The sequence below is a fragment of the Ceratotherium simum genome, chromosome 26 (assembly GCF_057802395.1).
Source record: "Ceratotherium simum simum isolate JZ-2026a chromosome 26, ASM5780239v1, whole genome shotgun sequence".
NCBI lineage: Eukaryota > Metazoa > Chordata > Mammalia > Perissodactyla > Rhinocerotidae > Ceratotherium > Ceratotherium simum.
This window is the reverse complement of record NC_141925.1, coordinates 37,069,784-37,090,811: the sequence shown is the minus strand read 5'-3', so window position 1 is coordinate 37,090,811 and position 21,028 is coordinate 37,069,784. Positions and strand designations below refer to the sequence as shown.

The window sequence follows — 21,028 nt, the reverse complement described above, 5'->3', positions numbered from 1 at the left end:
AGAGACACCAGAGAGCTTGCTCTTTCTGCTGTGTGAGGACACAGCAAGAAGATGGCCATCTGCAAGCCAGGAAGAGAGTCCTCACCAGAGCACGACCATGCTGGCACCTTGATCTTGGACTTCCAGCCTCCAGAACCGTGAGAAAATGAATTTCTATAGTTTAAGCCTCCCAGTCTATGGTATTTTGTTATGGCAGCCCGAACTGACTAAAACAAGTCTAAATATAACCAAATCTATAAAACCAGAGAACTCTGATAATTTTTCCCAACAAAAGTAAACACGCAGACAATGTGCCATCTGCTTTTATTGAGCAACATAATCACAAATAAGTTGTTGAATGCAACCAATAATATTTAAAAAAACTTTCAGGTGAAGAGGAATGCAAAACAAAGCCTGCAGAGCAATTCGCTGCAGCCCAGACAAAGCGGATGAAATACCCACTTCCTAAGATGTGGTCGGCAGACACCACAGGGCCAACTAGTGGTCTGGGCCATCCAGGCTGACTCAGTGCTCCCCACAAACCAGCCCCAGCGCCTGTAGGAGCTCAGTCAGTGCGGCGGTTACGGCACAAGTCTCAGAGTCAGATTCCTTGCTCGGGACACTGGGCCGGCAAGTTCCTTGGCCCTTATTATTGTAAATCTAACACATAGTACATGTGAAATAAGATGGGAAAGAACCTGACAGAAGACCTTCTAAGAACTGAGGGTAAGTTCATGCTCATGAAACTGAAACCTGAGGCAGAGTGCTAGCACCACTTCAAAAAATAAGTATGTGTCTGATTCATGAGCAAGACTTGAATTTATCCTTGAACTTACTGGTGTGGCTGTCCTGTGCTGCACTTTAAAACATAACGTCCTGTTTTAAAAACATCCACTTGTTAAATGATCTCTCTCCTGAGATGTTCCCAATGCTTATTAAATCAGCTGATAATTCAACTCGGTAAGCTCAACTTCAAAAAAAACAACTGTTACTAACCCCAAATATGAAATCATTACCAAATTCACAAAATCATCCCCACTGACAATTTGGAGATGATTTATGCCCCATAAGCAGAGAATTAGAAAGCAACAGGAAAATGTTCACAGTGGCTAGAGGACACCAGTTAAACAAAGACCCTCCCCTGGCTGCAGAGGTGCTGTACCTGAAGAAAATCCAATTTTGCAAACTATGAATAGGGAATAATAGTATGTTTTTTTTTAAATAATATTTGCAACTGTGCTTGCACCCGTAAATGTAAGTTTACAGATTTCAGACATTGCACAGTCTAATTCCTTAACCAACAAACATTTATTGAATGAACAAATAATTAACTAGTACAGAGGCTCAATGCCAAAAAACACAAAGATGTTAGACGTGAATACCAATTCAAGACCAACGAGGAAGGCAGTAAACCAGCTCTGCAGGTGGAAGTCAACCGGGAGGAGGCCCACGGCGACCTCTCCACACACACGTCTTTCCTCTCCTAGACCACAAGCCTTTGTGGCCGACTCAGGTCCACTCTTCTTTCTCAAAACCAAAAGAATCTTACAACTGAACCATATGTTCCAAAAAGCTTTATAGATTTTTGGTCCTTTAGCTCAGTCTCAAAAACAAGCAGCTACATGTTGCAGGCTTCATTATTTTGGGGTGTTTTCCCAGAAAATCTAACTTGAGGAAAGACCAAGATATTGGCTTAAATTTGGACAGTTCCTGGGTCTTTCATACAGACATCCTCTTTTTAAGGTGAATGAAAGGAATCAAGTCCTCCTTCTTGAATCATTTAACCCGCTTAGACCATAAAATATACAAACTTCCCATCTGGACTCCACCCTCCCTCTGCCCCCACGAACCATGCAACTCCCTGGCTGTGGGGCCTGGCTTCACTGAGGGCCCTGAACACGTGTCCATGTGGCTCCAGTGAGGCTAGTCCTCACTCAGAACTTCACATGGAAAGAAAGGCCTTTTGGTCCAAGGACCAGTTCAATGGACACTTTTGCTTCACCCCATTCATTAGCAGCCCCTTTTTTGATAAAAATTTAACATCAACTTTCAGTATTTTTATGAGGTGATATGACCACCTTTGTCCAAAAGGGAGACAGCCATCAAAATCAGTCAACCAATCTCTTGCAGGCCAAAAAACTGAAAACGTTCTCTTACCTTTTTGGGATCCATATTGAATTTCTTCCTTCCCATAGCTATCTGCTTGTTCCGCTGAGTCGTTTTGCTATGCGTGTGAAATAATTAAGAAATTGTTACCGGCTGTTTGCACCGCATGGTGAGTGTGTGGTCTCCCACAGAGCGCTGGCCACGGCACTCAGCACGTTCCCTCCACGACAAGGCATGAAGGAGAAAGCAGGGGCTCCCAAGAGCCCTCCGTCCTCCAAGGTGGGAGCAGCAGCTGGACGGCTGCCGGGGCTCTTTTCTACACTTGATAACTTCTTTCCAAACAGCTAATGATGAGAAACGGCCATTTAGGAAAAGCACAGTTCCTTGTTACACAGAAAGGTTACCTCCTACAGGTGAATGCTGAGGTGCCTGTGCCTCTTCCTGAACTACAAGGGCAGACGATGAACTAGAGAAAGTAGGGGAGAGAAGCAGCCCCCAGACCAGCACACCGACTCCTCCACGGACAGCAGGAAGGAGTGAGGGGTGGAGAGAAGAGGAAACAACTCCAAAAAGGACGCCCACTTCCCCGTCCCACCCTCCCACCCCTGCTGTAGTCACCGCTGTTTCTATGAGTTCAGCTGGCGGTGAGGAGAAAGGAGAGGAACTGACTTGAAGGTGTAGCCGTATTGTTTACCTCTCCTCTACAGATGTTAGGTTGTCAATCTCTGTCATCACTTCAGCTATTTCATATTTCAGTCTCTGTCAAGAGAGAAGAAAGAACGGTGGGGGTGGGAGTCTTCACTTCCTCCTCCTAGACTCAGAAAATCTTAGCCTTCCAGGTGCATGCTTGCCTGAGGTCTCATCTGGACATCACAGGGATGGAAAACCAATACTTTTATTGACACAGAGAGAGCTGCCTAGTCAGAACCACCCCAGCTCAGGAGAAAACAGAATTATTTATTCCAACACCTCTCAACAGGACGAGATCGGGGGTCCCCTAGGGAGATTCTGGAGTGTGTGTAAAATCACGAAGGGACACTGGGAGAATGTCACAGGTGTAAAAGATAAGAAGAGCAGAAGGACACGAGGCGTCTTCAGCTCACTTGCTGCAGCCTCTGACCATCACCACACCCACTCTCACCTGCCCTCTCCTTCACTGCCGCCTCCGGCCCTGGGAAGACCGGGGAGAAGAGGAAGCTTACACACACTGATTAGGTCCCCTAACCACCAGTCTCAGGGTGATTTCTATGCAGAGGCCACATTGCATGAGATGAAGCACCATGGACAGAGCCCAGGAGGTGACAACAGAACGTGCCTACGGCACTGGGACTCCTCTGTCCCTCCATGTGGGTCCGTCACTTACTGAGAGACCTCTGGCAACCCCCTTAACCTCTCTGGGCCTAGGGGCGTTCTCAACTCAAAAATGAGGTCCTCAGAGCTACATAAGACTCCAGACGCACTATTTTTATTAACATCCAAATAGGACCATTAACCTTAAAATATATGCTTCTTCTTCAACGAAAGCACCCATTCTGGGTTACTGAAGGGTGCAGGGTAAGAAGGAAGGGCAACCTTAGAAGAAAAAGCTCCACAAATTATCTTTCAAATACAAAGAAATTTTTATTCGGAACCCTATTATTTTGTGTGCCAAGAAACTTCAGACTTAAAATGTGAGCTCCTAGAAAGGAGCTATTGTCTGGACAAGGCTTGGTCTTGCACAAGTGGCCTGCGAAGCCACGTTGATTTTGGCATGACAATGAGTGGGAAGCTTCTCAAAGAAGCGCTGCATGTCTGGTTGATTTCCCAAGGAAGCCCCAAACGGAAGCAGAGAGTGCTGGTCTTCTGAATAATTTCTGCAACAATTACAGACACTCTGACTCTGAGACTGTGGCTCTACTCTTTGCTTCTCCCGTGGGACCCCCTCCACCCTGTCCTCTGAGTACACAAACACGGAAAGCACAGTGTTTATCTGCCTGTGTTGTATTTGTCATTCTACTCTCACCAGCTAGTAGGTGCTGGGTGCACAGGTAGAACTCAATATGTTTATTCCTTTATTCAAAAGATACCTGAGTGCCAAAACCGTGACAGGCAATGTTATAGGTGCGAGGGATACTGGCAAACGAAACAGGGTCTTGTTATACAATTTTAGAGAGCAATATGCTTGTAGGCTGCTGCTGTTGTTTAAACACGTCCTTTTTGACTCTGGAGTCACGAGTCACTGACTGCTGACTCTAGTTCTGTGATGTCTTCATTTCCCTCCCAGTGTCTGCATGTCTGGTAAGCGTGATATCTGCTTTACCAACCTGGATAACTCTTTCGCTCTGTCTCTTCGTGTGATTCAGATATACACATACTAGATACCCATTTTTTACATTTTCATGAAGTTATTTATTATTTTACCTAAAAGCAAAAACTAAAGGAGATTTTTTTTTTACCTCAATGTCATCAATAAGTTCCTTTTTTCTTCGACGAATGTCTAAAAGTTCTTCTCTCTCTTCTAATGAGAGGTCTTCAGGCACTGAAAGAAAAAAAATCAAAACTATTAAACAACAACTACTCTGGAAAACAATTTGGCAATATCTAGTAAGGCTGAAGATGGGCATACGACCAAGCCAGCAATTCTCTATATAGATATTTATCCCAAAGGAACCCTAGCATATAGACCACATGTAAGATATTCATAGCAACATTATTTATAATAAAAAAACAGTATGGAGATTTCTCAAAAAACTAAAAATAGAAATACCATATGATCCAGCTTCTGGGTATTTATCCAAAGAACACAAAAATGCTAATTCAAAAAGATATATGCACCCCTATGTTCATCGCAGCATTACTCATAGTAGCCAAGACTTGGAAGCAACCCAGGTGCCAATCAATGATGAATGGCTAAAGAAGATGTGGTATATATATAGATATAAATATATATACAATGGAATACTACTCAGCCATAAAAAAGGACAAAACCATGCCATTTGTGACAACATGAATGGACCTTGAGGGTATTATGTAAGCGAAATAAGTCAGAGAAAGACAAATACTGTACGATTTCACTCATATTTGGAAGATAAACTCATAGATAAGGAGAACAGATGGGCGGTTACTAGAGAGGAGGGGGTGCGGAAGGGCGAAAGGGGTAAAGGGGCACGTATATATGGTGATGGATGGAAACTAGACTTTTGGTGTGAACACGATGCAGTCTATATAGAAGCTGAAATATAATAATGTACACCTGAAATTTACACAATGTTATAAACGAATGTGACCTCAAAAAAATAATTTTTTTAAAAAAGAAAATCTAAATATCCAATAAGAAAATGAATAAATCATGGTATATTTATAAAACAGAATCCCACAAAACAATTAAAAACAATGGCTGAACTGAGTCTGTCAACACAGATGAGCCTCACAAATAAAACAGAGATGATAAAAGACTGAAGACTTACACTGTACAGGCATCCTTTGTTTTATTGTGCTTCATAGATACTGTTTTTCGCAAACTGAAAGTGTGTGCCAACCCTGCATCGAGCAAGTCTACCGGCACCATTTTTCCCACAGCATTTGCTCAGCTTGTGTCTCTGTGTCACAGTTTGGTAATTCGCACAATATTTCAAACTTCTCCATTATTATATTTTATATTATATATTAAAGTATGTACTTTTTAGACATAGTGCTATCACACACTTAATAGACTACACAGTACAGGGGCCAGCCCCGTGGTGCAGTGGTCAAGTGCGCGCACTCCACTTCAGTGGCCCAGGGTTCACGGGCTCGGATCCCGGGTGCGCACCAATGCACCGCTTGTCAAGCCATGCTGTGGTGGCGTCCCATACAAAGTAGACGAAGATGGGCACGGATGTTAGCCCAGGGCCAATCTTCCTCAGCAAAAAGAGGAGGAGTGGCAACAGACATTAGCTCGGGGCTAATCTTCCTCTCTCACACACACCAAAAAATAGACTACAGTACAGCGTAAACGTAACTTTTATATGCACTGGGAAACCAAAAAATTAGTGTGACTCGCTTCATTGCAGTATTTGCTTCACTGCGGTTGTCTGGAACTGAACCACAGTATCACCGAGGTCGGCCTGTATAGGATACCTTTCATAGAGGGCTGAAAATAGAGCACGTGGATTTGTAAATGTTTGCAGATGTATATATACGTATAGCAGAGCATAAACAAACACACAGGAATGATAAACACCAAATTCTTGATAGAAGTTCCTTCTGAGAAGGTTGGGTGGGAGGAAATAGATTCCAGAAGGATATCAGGGAGTTTCAATGCAGTGGGTGAAGGGTGGCCAGTACAAGGATATTTGTTGAGTTTTTTTTTAATTGACACAGAGTTGTTCACAACAGCCTCTTATTAATGATTCATCTCTGTAGTATTTGCCATTGCTACTATGTCTATATTCTCTCTTTTCTTTGATTAATTTTGCTAGAATTGGTTTCTTTCATTAAGCTTTTCAAAGAAATAGCTTTTGAGTTTAATAGTCCTCTATTGTGTGTTTAATTTCTATTTCATTAATTTGTTTAAAGAAATAAAAGATTAAGAATCTGAGTAAACAGCAAGAGAACATGTCTAGCTCCTACACACAAATTAAGAAAATGTGATAATGGGGCAGCTGTAGACAAACTGACCCATAAACCAGGAGACAGTAGCCAGAAAAATACCCACAGACCAACAGAAAATTGATTTACAAAGAGCTGACACTGCAGCTCAAAAAGACAGGGTGGACTTGGGGCTGACCCGGTGGCGTAGTGGTTAAGTTCTAGCGCTCTGCTTTGGCGGTCCAGGGTTCACAGGTTCGGATCCTGGGCATGGACTGATGCACTGCTTCTCAAGCCACGCTGTGCCAGCGTCCCATATAAAAAAGTAGAGGAAGATGGGCACCGATATTAGCCCAGGACCAATCTTCCTCAGCAAAAAGAGGAGGATTGGCAACAGATGTTAGCTCAGGGCTAATCTTCCTCACGCACACACACAAAAAAGACAGGCTGGACTCTTCAGTACATGGGATGTGCTCTATCAGTTATCTATATGTAAAAAAAAATGAAATTGAATCCCTGTTTATCATCATACATATTTTCAATCAACTCCAAGAAGAATAAAGGCTTAAATGTGGAGGACAACACTACACAATTTTAGAAGTAAATACAGGAGAATGTGTTTATAATTTCAGAGTAAAGATGGTCTCTTAAAAGACAGAAAAATGTAAATCACAAAGGAAAATATTAATAAATTCAATATTAAAATAAGGAACCATTGTTCACCAAAAGTCCCACAACATAAACTGAAGAGTTAAGTCAGAAACTATCAAAGGATTGGTATCCAGAATATATAACTCCTATAAATAAGGAAAAAATAAAAAACAATGCTTAGAAAATGGGCAAAAGACTTGAACAGGCACGGGATCAAAAAAGTAATATGAATGAGCATATGGAAAGACGTCAACTCTTTTAACAATTGGGAAAATGCAAATTACAACCTCAATAAGACACCGCCTCTAAACCTGTAGTAAACTTCACGAAAACTATAGTAAGGCAATTTCTCAGTAGGACAAAGGTAATGGGAAAAGAGGAAATAAGAACACATTTCAGAAGCTGGAAGAGACCGGACCAGCAGTAACTGACTTAACCAAGGTGAGAAGGATGACTCTGAAGCCAATAGTGTACAGACCAAGCAGTCATCGGACACCACAGAATGCTTCAGAAGGCTTAGGCACTGCTGCCCGGGAGATTCTGCAGGCAGGCTGAGAAGGGGCTGAACGAATGAAGAGGACTGATGAAGGCTGTGGAAAAGCGCCTGCATCGCTTTATCTCCTCTCCTCCTCCACAGAAGATTGGTTTATCTCTGGAGAGGAAAATAGAGGGACCAGGGGACACCCAACGCATGTGAGGGCAAGGGTGCTACACCAAAGACAAGGGACGCAATCAGTACTGACACCCCCCACCAAGTCTTCTTCCCCACAGGGCTGCCAGCAACCAGCCCTTTACCCCCACCTGCACCGCCCTGGACAAGAGGTGGGGAGGGTCCCCTCTGCAGAATCGATCAGCTTTAGATCTAAAGATACTGATATGGGGGTGGGGGAGTTCACCAAGGCAGGGGGGATTCTGCCAACAACCAGTACACCTAGATCACCCCACAGAGAACTGCAGTCAACAACACCTCATGCACTCAGAGCTTCCAATAAGCCTTTTAGTCCTTTACTCTCAAACCTGACGTAAACCTCTAACATGCAAAACAGATACCAAAAAAGACACAAGAAAGCTAAAAGAGGTAAAAGTGGTTACACCTTAGAAAGCAAGAAATGTGGGCAGGCAGGGTAATGCTGTTTTTTCCCCACCACATACCTTGGAGAACCAGCTGACTCTCTAATACATACTTAACTGATAAATACAAAACCCCCCCAAAAATACATGTATTTCAAACTCACCAGAATGTGCAAAGGAAAGGAGGGGGGAAGGGAGGGAGGAAGTCTGCTGGGAGTATCAACTGGCACGGCCACTTGGAAAACAGTTTGGTGCTGTCTATTAATATCAGAGATGTGCATAAGCTATGAGCTAGCAATTTTACTCCTAGGTATATATTTTAGAAAAATTTTGAGCACTGCATCAGAAGATATGTATAAGAATGTGAAAGAAGTATATTTTGTAAAAGACAAAGTGGGGGGAGAAAAGGAAATAACCTAAATGCCAGTCCAGAGTAGAATGGGTAAATATGTTGTTGAATATTCATACAATGGAATCCCAAACAGTAGAGAAAATGAATTAAATGAACCCAGGCCGCCAGTAGCGGAGCGTGCACACTTAACCGCTAAGCCACGGGGCCGGCCCGACAGTAAAATTTTTAAAAATGGTATCTTTAAGTATTTTCTCATTTTCCAATTATATTAATAATCTAGTTATCTGACAGAGCCCAATCTACCAAAAGGCTACAATTTGGTTTACTGCTATAAATGCTAATGACTCCCCTGCAAATTTTACATACACACACACACAATCTTCCGTAAAGTTAATCAGCAGTTCTATCTTCCCCTAGGAGAAGTTGTAATGTTCCACAGATATGAACTGTGGCCAGAAACCCTATGTTTTAGTCACTATATGTCAGATACGATCATCCGTAAAGTTAATCAGCAGTTCTATCTTCCCTTAGGAGAAGCTGTAATGTTCCACAGATACGACCTGTGGCCAGAAACCCTATATTTTAGTCACTATATGTCAAAGGTGATAATTTAACAAATTACCCATTCCACAAAAATTTGATAATAGGAGATAAAATCGAGTTCAAACAATTACATGCAGATGACACAACTGCTTACTTTTGGCTACCTAGTCCTAATGGAAATTGATGTCTCTTACCCTTTTATTAATAATCAATATTAATATTTTTATTATGATATGGTATTTTTTTTAGAGTTTTGGTCAGTTCAGGGACAGGCCACTTCTACAGGCCACTTAGGACACTGGCAGGGGACTGGCCAGGTGGCGCAAGCGGTTAAGTGTGCACGCTCCGCTGCTGCGGCCCAGGGTTCGCCGGTTCAGATCCCGGGTGCGCACCGACGCACCGCTAGTCAAGCCATGCTGTGGCGGCGTCCCATATAAAGTGGAGGAAGATGGACACAGATGTTAGCCCAGGGCCAGTCTTCCTCGGCAAAAAGAGTAGGATTGGCAGATGTTAGCTCAGGACCAATCTTCCTCACAAAAAAAAAAAAAAAGACACTTGCAAAGCATGAGCTTGGCCACTGGTCCCACTAATTCACTAAATGGGAATGCAGTACAAGGAGCTGTGGTTTAACCCAAACAGAAATAATACCTACCTCGTAACACTGCAAAAACTGGTGATTTAAACTGTTAAATTAGCATGAGTTCCTAGCTACTACTGAAGTAATATGATTATACAAAGAACAAAACGGAAGGCTGTGGTCCATCGGTAGCTGTGTCTCTGGGTCTCATCACCACTCAAGAACTATTTGCCCTCAGTGAGGTGATAAAGCGGAGTCCAGATGGCTAACAGGGCCAGTCCTACGTCAGCCACACTGGGGGCCAGATCACTAAGGTACTACGATTACACTGCAGTAAGTAGTGGCCTTCCTGCCAGGTGCATGGAAGCACAGAGTGTATCTCAGTGGAAAGAAAGAGCGAGAAGCTCTGAGGAGGCCTGAGTGTCTACACACAGGAAGTGCCCAGGACCTACCACTCATCACCTGAGCACCTTCTCATTTCCCCTCAGTCTCCATCGTGCTCATCTTTACCTGTCCCAGGACACCCGTTGTTGGCCCAGCCTTCTTTGAATTAGGTGAAATACCCTTTTCAGACAAACAAAAACTCAAGAGTATGCCACCAGCCCACCACCATTACAGGAAATTCTGAAAGAATCAACTTCAATCAAGAGAAAAGAGCCAAGATGGGAGGGGTGAGATGCAGGAGGGAATGATGAGCACAGATTTACATAAGGAAACCTAAAGGAAAAGTGACTATATAAAATAATAATGTCTTATAGAAGAAAAAAATAGAACTAAAACACCCAACAACACTAGAACGTAAATGGGAAGAGAAATAATTTGCTCTAAAGTTCTCAGAGTTCTAAGGAAGAGGGCATAAATGATTAACTTTAGACTTGGCAAGTTAAGAATGCATATAAAAATTTCTAGGCTAAGCAGGAAAAGAATGGGAATGGAGTTCAAAATGCCCAAACTGGGAAAGGGAAAAAAAAAATTAATTCAAAGAAAGACAACAAAAGAGAAACAGAAAAATTGTTAGATATGTCAATTATACCTCAATAAAGCTGAAATCGGAAAAAAAAAGAAAAGCCGTTAGACATAGAAAAAGCAAAATACGAAAGTAGAAAAAAAATCCAAATACACTGATTTTCATGTGGTAGACTAAAAAGCAAGTCCACAATACTTTGCAGTTCATCCGATCAAGAAGGGGAGTCTATTTTCCACTGCTGAATCCGGACTGGCTTTGGGACTTCCTCTGACTTAGAGAACGTGGCAGAAGTGACACTGTGCAGATCCGGAGCCCAGGCCTCAAGATGTCTTGCATCTCTACTATCTTGGAACCCTGAGACCACTGTGCTCTGAAGAAGCCCGGGCCAGCAACCTTGAGAAGGAAATCTACTGTGGAAAGAAACCATATGCAGAGAGAGACCCAGACATCTCAGCTGTTGCAGCCCCCTCCACTAAGGCCCCAGACATTGTGAGTGAGATCATCTGGGAGGAGCTCAGCCCCAGCTGACCTGCCAGCTGAATGCATTCACGTGAGTGGACCAGACAAGAGCAGTCCATGAACCACCAGCCAACACATGGAATGGTGAGACACAATAAACCAGTGTTGAATCAAGCCAATTACTCTGGAATACTTTGTTACAAAGTCAAATAACTGATACATTTACAATGAACATACATGGAAAAAAGGACCAAGTTTAAAAACCTGAACATAAAAAAATGAAAAACAACAAAACCCAACTAAATGCTCTTTACAAGAGGCACGTTTAAAATATAAGAATCCCTAACAACTGAAGGTAAAAGGGTAGAGAGTGATGTATCAGACAAAGTCTTACCAAAAGAAAGTTTGTCCCACTACATTAACAGGGGAAAACAGACTAAAGATAGAGTCACTGGATAATGACATATTGCTCAATTAATCACACAATTAACAAGTCTGAAGTTATATGCATCTAACAAAATAGCTTCAACATATACAAAGCAAAAATTGAGCAGTACATGTAAAAATGGACTTTTCCCATCAAAGGCAAAAAAAAAAAAAGGGAAAGCTATGGATTTGGCTGACACAATTAACAAGCTTGAACTAATGGACACAATATGCTTCCTCAATTTTAAGATGCACATTTTTTCCACATTTTTACGTCTGAAATCCGTTGTGACATATATAGGTCATTGCCTTCCTATCTGGGAATATGCCTATTACTGCTAGAGGCACAACTGAACTGTTACTCGTTGATGTTTCTGTCAAAAACACAATTTAAGGACCTCTGATGAAGGAATACAAGCCTGGTTATGGCTTCAAACCTTTCATTGATACCTTCTGGTAAGATCAAGAAAGTCTCAGCATAAAAACCTGCAGAATTTGAAAAAACCTGGAGATAATAAAGGAGCACTCTTTTAAGAAACGCTCTGTTACCCATGCTTTCAGTGGCAAAGAGAACACTGTGCAGAAAAACGCCAATACAAACTCTGAGTAGAAGAGTGATTGTAAATAAGTTTTGGGAATACCCCAAAACGTATTTTGCTCATATTTTACTTTTTATATGTATGCATAATAAATAGTAAAGGCGATTAAAAAATCATGTTTAAATAGGTTTAAAGAACTCTTTCAATCAGCATAAATAAACTCTAAGTGAGAAGAAATCATTAAGTCTGGCTTAATTGGCAGCTTTTGTTTTTTCTTAGTGGAACATAAAATGATGATGCATCTTACAATTGACAGAGACATAGTTGCAATCAGATCACTGATTCCAACGACTGTGCAACAGACATTCTTTCTGAGGGCATATGGGACATTTATGCAAACTGACTGCACACTGGTCCATTAAAAGTCTTAATCAATTTCACAGGCCTGGGGGATAGACACAGTAAACTGGCTCTGCTCAGCCTCTGTGGGTACCTTCCTGTAAGAGCAGAGGTCAAAAGGCTCTCTTGCAGTTAGGCTTCTAAAGATAAACTAGGCTCTACCAATGAGATGCAATGCAAAAGATTCCAAAGAGGAAAGTGAGGCAAGGGCCCCCATCCTGCCTTCTGGTTGGCTGGCCAGCAAGGATGTGCAAGTTGAGGATTTTCTGGTACAGCATCCTTGTGCTCATTCTCTAGCTTCCTGGGAATCGAGAGGGTTTTGCAGCAGCAGTGGCTTTGTGATTAGGACTTATGGACCCCGCGCTAGCTGGGGACACACATGGAACTCAATGGCTCCAGGGCTCACCTCGGAGAGGTTTCTCTCTGACTCAATTCTGGAGACCCAGGCCAGAGTCCGCTCCTCTGGCCATTCCAGGGCCATGGCAAGCACCCATTCCCTGTATCACATACCCTTTCCTGCTCCAAAAATCAGCCTGCTTCATATTTCTTGTGTGGAACTCCCAGTGAAACAATTGGTATCATCAAGACCACGTTCTCTGATCACAGAACAATTAGGTTAGAAAGCAATACCAAAATAGTGACTAGAAAAAGCCATTTGTTTGGAAACTAAGAAACACAATTCTAAATAACTCATTGGTCAGGAAGACATCGTAAGGGGCCAGCCCTGTGGCCAAGTGGTTCAAGTTCCACACGCTCGCTTCGGCGACCCAGGTTCGGATCCCAGTCGTGGACCTAACTCCACTCATCAGCCATACTATGGTGGCATCCCACATACAAAACAGAGGAAGACTGGCACAGATGTTAGCATGTTAGCTCAGGACTAATCTTTCCCAAGCAGAAAAGAAAAAAAAAAAGAGGAAGATTGTCAATAGATGTTAGCTCAGGGCGAATCTTTCTTGGCCAAAAAAAAAGATGATGTAACGTAAATTAGAACATTCTGAGAAGAGAATGATGATGAAAATACTACACAGCGATACTTGTGGGCTACAGCTATAACGATACTTGGAAATTCACAACTTAAAATGCTCCTTTTAGAAAAGAATCAAGTGGAAAATGATAAGCTAAGCATTCACCTTAAAAAAATTAGAAAAAATAACAGTTTAAACCCAAAGGAGAAAGAAAATAATACAGAAAAGAAATTCACTTAAAAAATGCAATAAAGTGAAGTGGGTCTGGAAAACAGTTTGGCAGTTCTGCAAAAAGCTAAACACAGAGTCTGCATATGACCCAGCAATTCCTCTTCTAGGTATTTACCCAAGGGAACTGAAAACATATGTCCATGCAAAAACTGGTACATGAACATTCACAGCAGCCTTATTCACAACAGCCAAAAAGTGGAAACAAACCAAATGTCCATTAAAAGATGAACAGATAAGCAAAGCATGGTCTACCCACACAATCGAATATTATTCAGCCTTAAAAAAGAATGCACTAATGATACATGCTTGAACACATTATGCTAAGTGAAAGAATCCAGCCACAAAGGACCACATATCATAGGATTCCATTTATAGGAAAGGGCTAGAACAGACAAAATGAATTTGCGGTGATAGAAATCAGAAGAGTGGTTAATCTGGCGGCCGGGGGCTACTGAAGGAAAGAGGCACAAGAGAGCCTTCTATGGTACTGCAAATGTTCTATATTTTGATCTGGGTGGTAGCTACACTAGTGTGTGTACGCATATCCATGTAAAATAGCTTGAGTTCTATGTGCTCTTCACATTTGGGTGTTGTATTTATTGCCCCTTAAAGTCTACTTCTGGGTAAGTGATTCCTTTTAATACTTGATAGAGAGAAGGAAGAATTTCTGGAAAAAGACACCGAAATAGCATGTTAAGAACCTGCCACACACTAACAGAACCATTTCTACTCTACTTAGGATGACCTCAGGACAACCTGGTTTCAGGAACAAACATAAGATTGTCTCACTTATGTCCTATGGCTTTAAAATACAGACCACAGAGTAAGGGGCAAGAAGCCACAGCAGCGTTATAAGGGACACGGGCGAGGGGGATTTTTTTTTTTTTTTTTTTTCTTTTTAGAGCAATTACTAACTACAGAATAACATACTTCGGAAAATCTAAAATCCATCAAGTATTAAGTACACCATTATTTTATGCCCTGTTAAGAAAGAAAAACCACTAGACTACCAGATCTAATTTTAAGAGGCCAAACTGCAAAATGCATTCCAATTTCAGTGAGGTTAAAAAGAGCACCTTAGAATCAAAGACATCCAGCTATGAAGAATGCTTACCTTACAATGGAATAGCATTTCTTAAGTCAAAGTTGTTTCCAGAGCAGATAAAAGAACATTGCTAACTGTTCTAGAAGATGATACCTTTGAAAACAACTGCTGTTACTCTTCCAAAGTCTCCTTCCACCTTAGGGATGCACATCTGTCATCCGATGATAAGAATTTTTTGCACAATACAAAGATGACAGATAAAATTAGCAATAAGAATTAGAGCAGTCGTTGCAAGTTTTTAAAATAACTGCTTTGTTTTTACACTCACATAAACATCCTCTTGACGACCAATGTGCCAACCCACAACTGGCACTCTTCCTGTTTGGTGATGTAGCCAACTACCACCGAGCGACAGGACTTCCACAGTCATACATCTAACTGAAGGCAGTGGTCAAGGGCACTTTATTCCCTGGCTCCATCCAGCAAGACTACACAGAACAGCCAAGGACTTCGCTAGCTCTCTGGAATCCACATCAAAAGTCTTTCATCTGAATCACTGATTCTAGCTCATTTTCTATCGCAGTTTATTACAACACAGTCTACAGGCATCCTCCATCAGCATCACTTGTAGGTATTTGTTAAAATAGGGTTCATAGGCCCTACACCATGCCCATCAAGTCAGAACCTCTGCATTTTATCAGGCATCCCAAATGGTTCTGTTGAACACTGAAATTTGAGAACCACTAATAAAATGTAGCTATGAACACGTCAGTCCTTAATTCAAATCATGAATGCAATATATTAAGTACAGAGGTAACACGACAGTCATTAGAAGCCTGAATCCTGCAGCCTACCCGTCTCAAAGCTTGTCTCTGCCACTTACTAGCTGTGTGACCTTGCACAACTTACCTTACCTCTCTGTACCTGTTTCCTCACCTATAAATAGGATAATAATATACGCTATTATGTCAAAAAGCTCATCAAAATCTAATGCTCTTCTTGGATATTACTGAAATCTCAAAATAAATATTTTATCTTAATACAAATTAAAGCGAGAAGCATTTAAAGATCTTGAAGATATATATTTTTATCTCAATCATGAAAAATTAATAATGAACACTGAGATTTTCTGCCCTAGATAACTGAAAGAGCAAAATAAACAACTTCTGACATCAGGTCTGTTTAACCGATTTTTTTCACAGCCAGAAGTTGTGGTTGGGGGTGGAGGGGGAACAGCTTCACAAATACACATGAATAAAAACAGTGTGAAGACAGGTTGGCGGTTCCTCACAGAGCTAAACATAGTCTTACAATACGATCCAGCAATCACACTCCTAGGAATTCACCCAAATGAGCTGAAAACATATGTCCACACGAAAACCTGCACACAGATGTTTAAAGCAGCTTTATTCAGGATTGCCAAAAACTGGAAGCAATCAAGATGTCCTTCAGTAGGTGAATGAATAAGTAAACTGTGGTCCATCCAGACAACGGATTATTACTGAGCACTAAAAGGAAATGAGCTGTCAAGCCATGCAAAGACAAGCAGGAACCTTAAATGCATATCACTAAGTGAAAAGAAGCCATTCTGAAAAGGCTACACACTGTATGACTCCACCTACACGACATTCTGGAAAAGGCACAACTCCAGAGACAATAAAAGGATCATGGTGGCCAGGGGTTCTGGGGGACAAGGAGAAGGACAAATAGGTGAGCACAGGGGATTTTTAGGGTAGTGAATCTATCCTGTATGGTACTGTAATGGTGGATACATGTCATTATGCATGTGTCAAAACCCATAGAACTACACAGCACAAAGAGTGAATCCTACTGTAAACTATGGACTTTATAGATAACAATAACCTAGCCATACTGGTTCATCAATTATGACAAATGTACCACACTAATGCAGGATGTTAATAGGGAAACCATGATATGGAGGAACGCATATGGGAACTCTGTACTATCTGCTCAATTTTTTTAATGTAAATCTAAAACTGTTCTAGAAAATAAAGTCTATTAATAATATTTTTAAAAATAGAGATAATGACATCCAAAGCTTCCAAATAACTCTCTGAAAACTTTTGTGAAAGTCATCTCTGGCAACTGAATCAACGCAAACTTCCAACAAGTCCTTTTGAAGACCAGACAAAAGATGAAAGAGGCTGCTTACCAGATTTCAAATGAGATTTTCAATCACGATGTCAGAAAAATGTCACCTAAATTTTAAGATTACACTTTATTCTTTCCATTTAAATTATCTTCAAAAACTTTGCCCTTGAGAGCTTCATTAAGCTGGAAGATAAAAACATTTTCATAACCAATTTGCTGTAGCCATAGGTGAATTCGGGCTAAAAAAAAATGCACAAAATTTCAGCCAGTAAGCATGCAGCTGGTGTCCCCAAAAGAAACTCTCAGTGCACGTGCCCTTCCTTCTTTTCTAATCCATTTCACAGGCTCTGATGAACTCTGACACACCTCAGACATCCCCTGAAGTAGTGGTCCCAGCCTTAGGACAGCAGCATTTCTTCTTCCACAGCATCTTTAACTATGTATCTTTCAAAAAGAAACGATGGGTATAATTGCTTTCAGCAGTAGATTCAACACACTTAAATATGCTTAAACAGAAAAAAAAAAAAAAGCGGGGGGGGGGCGCAATGATTTTATCTTTTATAAAACTTGAAGTCTGATATCCTCAGCTAAGTCTTCAACGTGATGTTTGATTACAAAATGGACACATATTCTAGAATTTCTTCTCAATTGCCTTTCCAACTGAAGTTTTGGCAGTACTCACTAAAATCAAATGCCTCTCCCCTGCTTAAAATACACGTAGCCTCCCAGTGGTGCTCAGAAAAAATCCAGCCTCCTCACCGGGGCCTACAGCGCTCTCCCGGATCCGACCCCAATCACCTCCCCCCCACCAGGCCCTGAGCAGGAACCGCTCTCCCTAGCTCCCAGCTTACTCCAGCCACCTACAGTTCCCTCTGCTGGCTCCCTTCCTCTCCTCAGCTCAAACGTGGCCTTAGTCCTCACCCTGTCGAGAGGATCCACAGCCCCCTGCACAACTGCTTTTATAAGATATCACTGTTTTATTTTTTCTTAGCACTCGGCATTATCAACAGCACCAGGAAGCAATCAGAACAGTGACTACATGTATGTGCTCTGGGGCCGCACTGCTGGGCCTGGCTCATGGCTCTGCCACTTCATTAGCTGTGTGATACTGAACTGTGTGATTCCCTTTTCGCACGTAAAAAAAAATTGTTTTATTTTTAATTGTGGTTAAAAAAAAACACAACGTAAAATTTACCATCTTAATCGTTTTTTTTTTCCTTTTGTGAGGAAGATTAGCCCTGAGCTAACATCCAACACCAATCCTCCTCTACTTTATATGGGACACTGCCACAGCATGGCTTGACAAGCAACGCATCGGTGTGTGCCTGGGGTTCTGAACCTGTGAACCCCAGGCCGCCGCAGTAGAGCGCGTGCACTTAACTGCTACGCCACCAGGCTGGCCCCATCTTAATCATTTTTAAGTGTACAATTCAACAGTGTTAAGTATATTCACACTATTGTGCAATGGATCTCCAGAGCTTTTCATCTTGCAAAATTGGGACTCTAGACCCACCAAACAACAGCTCCCCATTCCCCCTCTCCCAGCCCCTGGCAACCACCATTCTAGGTTCTGCTTCTATAAGTTTGACTACTTTAAACACCGCATATAAATAGAATTATACAATATTTGCCTTTTTTGTGACTGGTTTATTTCACTTGTCCTCAAGTTTCATTGATGTTGTAACATGCCTAGTTTCCTTCTTTTTTAAGGTTAAATAATATTCTCTTTATGTGTATATCACATTTTCTTTACCCAGTCATCTGTTGATGAGCATCTGGGTTGCTTCTTCCTCTTGCCATTGTGAATAATGCCGCAATGAACATGAGTGTGCAAACGTGTTTGAGTCTCTGTTTTCAATTCTTTTGAATATATACCCAGAAATGGAATTGCTGGACCATATGGTAGTTCTATTTTTAATTTTTTGAAGACCCTCTATACCGTTTTACACAGCAGCTGCACCATTTTACATTCCCACCAACAGTGCACAAGGGTTCCAATTCTCCACAGGCTTTTCTCATCTTTAATAGGAGTGGTAATATTACTTCATCAGATTGTTGTGCATGGAAGAACTATGTATTAATACTATCATCTCAATGATTGTTTAGTTTATGTCTCCTCCTAAGCGAATATAAACTCCCAAGAACAGGGTTTTTTGCCTGTCTTGTTTATCACTGAATTCTCAGCACCAAAAATCGTGATCAGCACAGAGTAGGTGCTCAATAATATTTGCTGCATTATCAGAGTACTCAGGACACAGGTTTTTCATAAAAATTGCTCAAGGGATGAGAGGTACTTGCTTATTTGTTTGTTAATTCTTTGCAATTAAAAGAGCTCTTACAAACACTTTCATGGTTTTAGTGGATTCCTGAAAATATGTCCCACCACCATCCACTGTCATGTAGTGTACAAAACAGCGTTTGGGGAGGGGGTCAAAAGAACCACTAACAGCATTTTAATAAGATTTCCACAATTTTGTGTCAAATCACTTTAAAGTCAAGAGGGCTTTAATGACATTAGTGCCTAGCATTCTAAGATCTACAACACAATAAGGCAGTCTGATTCTACTCTTTGCAATACAACCTCAATTCTAGTAGAGGGTCCCCACCTTTTTTGCCATTGTCTATAAATAATCAAGAAAAATTTTAATCTCCTTGGCACTTAACCCCAGGGGCCTTGAGAACCCACGGTCTAGGAGGTACAGTTTCCTAAGTGTGACTATGTCGCTGTCTTTGTATTCTTCTCTTTGGGTCCCTGAGTACACAGTCTGGTCTACTCCTCTCTCAGATTCCTTAATTAACTCAGGATTCCACTCAAATAGAAAAGAAACATTGTTCCTCAGAGGCCAGCAAAGCAAGAACCTATCATGGTGGCCCAACACCGAGGAGAGATCACTCTGTTGGGATGGTCTCCCTGCTCAGCCTCAGAGACCCAGCTCCATACTCTTTCAGAGCTGCATAGCCAAATACATGAGTCTGGACACAGGAGCTCTTCTTGGCAGTCTTTGAGGAAGGCTTATGGAATGCAAGGAAGGAACAGAGAGTGACATACTCCCCTCACTGTGTAGTAGTGACTAGCACTTCTTAGAAGTATTTTGATTCCAAGTGTTTGGAGGGCCCATCTTGGACCACATACATAAGAAAAAAGCAGGTCAAAGGAGTGAAGTGTACTGATGTCTGCAACTCTGAAATGCCTAAAAAATAAGATGGGTTGATGGATGAGAGATGGATAAACTGATATATATGTGAGCAAGCACAGATAACAAATGGTTAACAGTAGAACCTAGGAGGTAGGCTTAGGCATAGTCACTGTATAATTCTTCAACTTTTCAATATATTTGAAACTTTTCATAATAAAATGTTGAAAAAATTTTTGAAAATTTCAAACAAAAAATTAAATTTTAAAAGCCTTATTGACTGTTAGAGAACTCTATAGATTTCTAAACCATTTTTAATCACCCTCTCCCTTAATTTTCTGTATAAGGAATGCTTTACAAAAAATACTGCTCTTATTTTCTCCTCAAATATTACCAGGTATTCCTAAATAACCTACCCCATATCTGGCTCTTCAAAACCATACAAACTGGGGTAATCTTCAAGAGAAGTACGTATTTTCAGCCCTGAAACCCCGTGAGCTGGTACCTACTGGGCCTTGGTCCCCCTGGCATGCTATAGTCCAGGAATGACCTTAGAAGCTAAACAAATTGAGCACATCTAACAAAATCATAGGAAAAAATACAAAAGATTAACAAGTATTGAGCAAGGATAACTTGCTAGTTCAAGAAACAAGCAGACGGGGCCGGCCCAGTGGCGCAGTGGTTCAGTTTGGCGCGCTCCGCTTCAGTGGCCCAGGTTTGCAGGTTTGCATCCTGGGTGTGGACCTACACCACTCATCAGCCATGCTGTGGCAGCGACCCATATACAAAATAGAGGAGGATGGGCACCGATGTTAGCTCAGGGACAATCTTCCTCAAGCAAAAAGATGAGGATTGGCAACAGGTGTTAGCTCAGGGCCAATCTTCCTCACCAAAAAAAAAAAAGAAGAAGAAGAAGAAGAA

The 21,028-nt window shown here is 41.5% G+C and overlaps 1 protein-coding gene across 3 annotated transcripts in view; it reads right to left on the bottom strand.

Annotated features, from left to right (window-relative positions):
* Nucleotides 1-21,028, bottom strand: part of CYTH3 (cytohesin 3) — a 96,441-nt gene that overhangs the window by 24,767 nt on the left and 50,646 nt on the right. For all 3 annotated transcript variants that reach the window (XM_087417536.1, XM_087417535.1, XM_087417537.1), the window contains 3 exons: nucleotides 4,521-4,603; nucleotides 2,780-2,844; nucleotides 2,137-2,203 (listed from right to left, as the gene is read on the bottom strand). In XM_087417536.1, coding sequence (XP_087273662.1) covers nucleotides 2,137-2,203; nucleotides 2,780-2,844; nucleotides 4,521-4,603 — 215 coding nt within the window. The remainder of the gene's footprint in view (nucleotides 1-2,136; nucleotides 2,204-2,779; nucleotides 2,845-4,520; nucleotides 4,604-21,028) is intronic.